The sequence below is a fragment of the Chenopodium quinoa genome, unplaced genomic scaffold, assembly GCF_001683475.1.
Source record: "Chenopodium quinoa cultivar QQ74 unplaced genomic scaffold, ASM168347v1, whole genome shotgun sequence".
In the NCBI taxonomy this organism is placed as follows: domain Eukaryota; kingdom Viridiplantae; phylum Streptophyta; class Magnoliopsida; order Caryophyllales; family Amaranthaceae; genus Chenopodium; species Chenopodium quinoa.
The window spans coordinates 2814083-2820948 of record NW_018745523.1 but is presented as its reverse complement, the minus strand read 5'-3'; the positions used below and the strand labels follow the sequence as shown (position 1 = coordinate 2820948).

General features: G+C 36.1%; 1 protein-coding gene across 1 annotated transcript; it reads left to right on the top strand.

The window, feature by feature from the left end:
- Positions 1-306: 306 nt before the first annotated feature.
- LOC110715594 lies at positions 307-5352 on the top strand. Its single transcript, XM_021894185.1, has 4 exons — positions 307-1856; positions 3770-3880; positions 3969-4872; positions 4962-5352. The coding sequence occupies exons 1-4, from the start codon at positions 1629-1631 to the stop codon at positions 5210-5212; spliced, it is 1494 nt and encodes a 497-aa protein (XP_021749877.1). The 5' UTR covers positions 307-1628; the 3' UTR covers positions 5213-5352.
- The last annotated feature ends 1514 nt before the right edge of the window (positions 5353-6866 follow it).

The following is a 6866-nucleotide window of genomic DNA, read 5'->3' as shown; positions in this document are numbered from 1 at the left end:
GATTTTCTGACGGACTTTTCCGTACCTTGAAAACCTTTTCCGATGTGAAAATCCGTCGGAATTTTCGTCGGAAACACTTTTCCGACGGAAATTCCGTCGGAAAAGGTCGATTTTCCAACAAATACTATTACGACGACACGTTCCGACGGAAACACGATTTCCGACGGAAAACAGGGTGTTTCCGACGAAATTTTTCCATCGTAATTAAGCTGTTTTCTTGTAGTGTCAATGATGATATTTGGCAAGTAAGAGTGGCACATACTTTCCGAGAATGCAATAGAGCGGCGGATTGGTTGGCCAACCGCGGAGTCATTCAGAACTCTCAATTAGTTTTCTTTAATAATTCTCCATTAGAGTTTAGTCGTTTTCAAGAGGAGGATATTAGCTAGGGGTGTTGCTTTGCCTCGCCTCGCCTCATCCCTCTGTAGGTAGTTGCTTAGTTTGTTTTGTGTGCTTGTTTTTTGTTTTACTGCTCTTTTTTCTTTTTCTTGGATGTATTCATATTCTTTTGGATTAAAAAAATAGTCATAAAAGGGTATATGATGTAGTTTTTGTGAAAAGTTGGGGGTATATGATAAATGTACAAAAGTTAAGAGGTATATGATGAATAAATAAAAAACTTAAGGGTATATATATGGTGAAAAAAAAAGTAAGAAAAAGGCAATTTTGACATTTGCTACAAGTAAAAACACTACTCTTCACATTTGCCACCTGTTAATTTTTTTTTTTTTTTTACTTTGCTACCACCTAAATCACAATTTGTTAAAAATTGCTACCACTTAACAGAATCCATTAAGATTCCATTAAGTAGGGCCCAATATTTAATTAAATAATAATTTAATTTATTTTAAAAAAACTATAAAAAAAATTAAAATCTCGCCAAAATAGCCCGCCAGCCACCACTCCCACCTCCGTTGCCAGCTGCCTGTAGCCCGTTAGTCACCGCTCTCCCTCCCACTCCGTGCTGGCTGTTCCCTCGGCGCCCACGACCCCATGACCCTCCCTCCCACCTAAACACCACCCTTAAAACCGCCCTAAAGGAGTTTTAGGGCTTCGTTTTTAGGGTGGTAGTGTTGGTTGCGATTGGCCGCAATTTCCACCCTTAAAACCGCCCTTAAGGACCCCACGACCCTCTCTTTCCTATGATTTCCCACCGTTTTAGGGTGATTGTTGTGATTAGCCGCAATTTGGTGACGGTGGTTGGCCGCGTTTGGCTGTTGTTGCTGCCGCAATTTGCTGCCGTGGTGGTGAGACATGGGAGGTCGTTGGTGGTTGATTGTTGGTGGTAGCAGGGAGTATTGGTGGCTGGAAGGAGGGAGGGGTGGCTAGAAGGTGGTTGGACGGTGGTTGAGCCCCACTAACGGAAATAGTAACTGAATAATACATGTGGTAGCAATTTTTAACAAACTGTGATTTATGTGGTCGCAAAATTAAAAAAAAAAAAAAATTAAACAGGTAACAAATATGAATAATGGTGTTTTTCTTAGTAGCAGATGTCAAAATTTTCTTAAAAAAAAAAAACCTTTTAGATAAAATTCAAAAAAAATAAGAAGCCCGCCTTTCTTTCTTTCACCTTAACTCAGACAATCACTTTTACAACAATCCAACCGGAAAACAGCGACAATACGATGACGAAAACCGACGGCGGCAGCAAATTCAAATCAGCAAGGAGGAAACCTCTGCGAGATGTCTCTAATGGCGGCTTCAAATCCATTAATAAATCCTCTAAAAATCAAACTAAGTTGAAAATGGCGGAAGAACTTCCTCCTCATTCCCAAACTCAACAATCAAACATTGCCGATCCACTTGATCGTCTTCTCTTAGTTCATTCCAATATTTCTTCTCTTCTTCGTCAGGTAATTTAATCAATTTTATTTCAAATTTTACAGATTGTTTGATATTTGTAAATACTGTCAAAAACCCTAAGTTTTCAGATTGAACAGCATGGTTTCTTGCTTTGAGGTTTGATTTTTGGATTATTATACCTTAACATTCAATTGCTGGAAATGTATGATGATAATGTTTTGGATTACATTATTTTGTATCGATTATTTGTTCAGTGATAGTACTAATTTTCAATTTTACAAAGACAATCGTAGGAAAATGTGTTATTGATTCTCATTTAGGGGTTGAATTGGAGCTAACACCTGCTTATTGTTGAGCAAGACTTAGGGTTAACATTGAGTGCCTGGAAATAGTAATTGCAATTTAGAGCTTTTTATTGCAATTGTTATGTTGTTGGGGAGGTACAATCAAGAGATTAGATTGTTAAGGTGATTGTTTCTGCAGTTCTGTAGGCATGTATCGTTATGTTCTGATCGAAAGATTTGAGAATTAGATGGTAGGGTGTATAGTTTCCTGCTCTTAAGGTGCCTGGATGGGAAGATTTATTCTTATAATCGAGATATGTTTTGGGATTTTTGATCAATTTTCATGAAGATAAGGGGCATGTCAATTTCTGTAGGCACTTATCATTTTCATTCGCTGAAATTATTGGAAACAACCGATTTAGGCATGTAAAGTTGTCCTTTTGTGGTGTCTGAATGTAAGATTTACTCCTATAATTGAGAATGATTTTCATATTCTTGATCAACTCTGGTGCAGGTCAGGGTTTCTTTGCGTGCTAGTTGAAACTTTCTACAAGTTTCTACTGTATTGTAATCAATGTAATGTATTGGTTTACTAGTTTAGCTTGTCTGATGCATATGCAAGTGATGAGCATATTTTGGAGTCAAAGTAAGGGTTTCATCAGCAATTTTGTTATACGAAGTAGTACATGTATTGAGTTTACCTTAAGTGCTGCTTGTTTTGGTGTTCGAGTCTGTAAGTTAGGGGAATGAATCTAGATCAAATTTGTAATGAGGGTCCTTTGTGAGATTTCAGTTGAGCGTAGACCCGGTAATGGAACATGTTAATGTAAAAGAGGATATTGCTATAATGAATTACTATCATAAAATATTTGCATCTGATAGAGTATAAAACATATTCCTGGGCGTGGCTCTTGATACCATGTTAAAGGACCAACTCAACCAAAAACTTAAGCTTTATGGTTGAGGCTCATGAATATGTTTTATACTCTATCAACATGTGTTATAGAATGCTCATATAATCTATGTTAAATTTATAAGCTAGAAAGCTAATAACTATACTGACCAATTTCATCACTTAAAGACTGCAGTATTGAGTTTATTGCATCACTAGTTATTTGATTGGGGATTGTAAAATCTACTAGTCCAGTTTCTGAGGGTGAGAATCTATTATGCAGCTCTGCTGGTATCTTCATATAAATTGATGGCAGTGTGATGGTGAAAAATATTGAGAAATATGTAGATGAGGAAATGAAGAGCTGTCAGTGCACAGGGAGCTAGGGGGAATAAATTCTGCACAACTGAGCTTTGTCTGTGTTATTTGATTGGCTTTCATTTGCATGTTTTCAGTTTTAGAACATGCTCGGTAACACTTTCTTTGGATTATTGGAAATGGAGGGAAAGGAAAGGAAGGAAAATGGAGGGATGGATAATCTTTCATTTGAATAACAAATGATGAATACTCTTCATCATCTTTTTGTCTAATGCTCTTTCTTGCAACTTTACCTATTATTTGGTAAATGATGAGTTTCTATGCTGGTAATGTTATATGGAATGTACTCGTGCGATACTTGTGTGATTTGCCTGTGGACCATATTCATCTATCCTTGTGTAATTTGCTGGAATTTGTGGACCCTTGTGATGTTAAAAGCAAGATTTAGGCATATTTTTCTTAATTGCAGATCGATGAAATTGTAGTCCAAGCAGTCAAAGTGGATACAACTGACAATGAAAAGATTACAGAAATTAAATCCTTCATAACAGTGCTGTCTGAAATCCATTCCTCTCTTAAGGTCAGCCCTCAAATCCTCTGCCAAGATAGCCTGCTTGCTTCACCAACCATATATGACTAATTGTGTCTTTCCTGTTCACTATACTTAGCCATGGGTTCCTAGGCTTCAAAAGGCAATTGATGTTCCTCACTCTGAATCTGAGATTCAATTTTGTGAGACTCGTGTTGAAGGTCCTGTTGTGGTTGATCAAGGTAATGTGCATGAAGTTGGTACCCCGGAGCCCGCAAAGTTTGAATCATTGATCTCTCCTTCCCCACTTGTATCTTGGCGTGCTACTGGCTGTGTAGAAGAGAGAGGTAAACAACTTTTTTTCCTTACTCCTCTGCTGAGGCCAAAATCAACAACTTCCAAAGCTCATGCTTCAACCAAGCTAACTGTTTGTGAAGGGATCTCCTCGAGTGTAACTGCTGCCATTTTTTCCTCACCTTGTGATAATGAAAAATCTAAAAAGGAAAAGATCGAACTTGTTTCTGAAAATTCAGAGAGCATTTCAGGTATGAGAATTGTGTCTGCTCAGGAAATTCCGGTTGGTGACTTATCTACAAGTTTGATTACCCCCTGCCCCAAAAACCCACCTGTAAGAGCTTACGTAGAGCCTGGTCATGATCTGACCTACAGAAAAATTGCGAAATCCCATAAATCAACACCATTTCCAACTGGAAACCAAAAAATATTCGAGTCAACAGATTCTGAAGGCTCCAGTGATGAAGATCAAGAGAAGTTGGGCAATAGGTACCTTGAGCTTATTGGAATAAAACCCTCCTGTAAGTCAACATATGGAAATAGAGCTCTAGATGCTTCACCAGCATGGATAACGTCGCCACCTAAATGTTGTACATTGCTGGAACCACTTGATAAAAAACAACCAAAGGATCATGCTAGCTTGCAAGAAGTAGCTACTACTTTCAATCAGAAATTATGTCTTGATCCCAAGGAAAGCAGAACTAATGCTCATAATCAAGATGAAGAAAACAAGAATTTTTGCTTAAAAGGTATAGTATTTTAATTTGATTCTGTTACTTGTCTCTTTAAACTAAACTCGTTATAGACACCATCTGAGATTTAGATGTATCGATTGCAGGGAACACAAGGAGCAACTTTGCAACAGTAGAAAGCACTCCTTTGTGGAAGGGGTCTGAAAGCACAATTTACAGAGGCAAGCGTCCAGGTGAAAACACGTTAAAGAAGGAGCTGTGGACGAGGTTTGAAGCTGCATCAACAAATGGTCTAAACTTCCCTGTCTCAAATGATACTTCTCACAAAGGATTTATGGAAATGTTGGAGGAGGCATCCTGTGAAGAGTCGAATGTGCATCGTGATGCATTTAGGTGACTCGCAATTAGCTGAAAGGAAATTGGAGTTGTAAATGGTGGTTTTTAGCTTTTGTATTTCAATGTCTAAAGCCACCAAAAAGTGTAATCTTTATATCTAACACTTAAAAATAAGCACTATTTCTTTTATATGCATGTTAATCCTATGTTTTTTTGTTTACTACGAGGTTCATGTTTCTAACACATTTGCATGAAGATGTAGTCTAATCTGCTAAACTTAGAAGATCAGTGGCTTTCATGGATACAAAAGAAACTGGCAAGGGGACTAGCACTCCTGGTCCTGGTGCCTGGTCCCGGAACAAACAGTTACTTGCACAATGGTAATAATATTTAAAAAAAAAAGAATAATTACTAATACTTCGTAAAAACAATAGTTACTGCTGTAATATGTTTTACGAAAACAGTAACACTCACTTAAATCAGATGGACGAAAAACGTATAAATATATACTTCTATATATTCTATTGGTTTGCTAATAACAACATTTTTGAACATTATGAATAATGTGATACATTGACTTGGTGTGAATGTGTGATTATATAAGTAAAAAAAAGAAGTCAAAGATTTTTTTTCTTTATTTATTTATTTATTTATTTTTACCGTTTTTTAATTTTTTTTTAAATGTAGAAGTAATTAACTAAAAGATATTACACTAATAAAACATACTCTTAGAGTAAACCCAATAATAGCCCACAACCATTGTGTTTATAACTTAGGGGGTGTTTGGTATGCTATTTTTCTAGGCCTAGAAACGGAATTGTGATACCGTTTTCGTTAGAACATGTTTGGTTAATGAGTTAAGTAACAAAAACCGTTTCTTTCCTCTAATCCATTCCACCACTTTGTTTCCAAAGAAAAACATGGGGAAACAAATCCCGTTTCTCTCCTCTAACTCAAAAAGACAACTCTACCTCTTCTCTCTCCTCTCAAGCTCTCATATGACATATCTCCAAAAAAAAAAAATCTCAATTTTGATCAAGTTTTTCCTATTTGAGTTTTTGATCTATTTGTTGATTGTTATTTTCCATCTATGGGGTTGATTTCTAGGGTGTTCTATCCTGATTTTTCTGTTCTATTTGACTTTTACTTTAATTGAATCTCCTGCTTTTTGCTTCATGTTATTATTGCTAATATGATGCTTGAATCTTGATGCTTCCAACGTTTATCCAATTTCCAGGTGTTCTTTATTAATAATGAACAAATTTCTGTAATCAGTCTAGTAACATTATAGTATAGGTTTTTTTTTATTATTTTTTTTATATATGATTGTAACAAAAATGCAAATTGCTTACAACATACACTAATCTCTACATGTTTGATCTTTCCTAGATTTAGGATTCATTTTTGGGTGCTCATAACCTGTTTGATAAAAAGCCTAGCTGAAAATTTAACTACATGAATACATGATAGTTTGTCTCTGTTTTACTACAAAACCTGTTCTTGCATTTATACAAAATTATAAACGGTAGCATGTTATTGCTTATTGTATGTGACCAGAACCAGAAATGCTTGTACTATCCACTTTATCGAATTCGGCTAATCTATTTTACTCCCTAATACTCTAATTAATAAAGGGATAGCATAAGACGAAGGCAAGATACAGAACCTAGTAGGAAAAAACAATCTTATATCCTATCTTTAAGTTGATCAAGAAG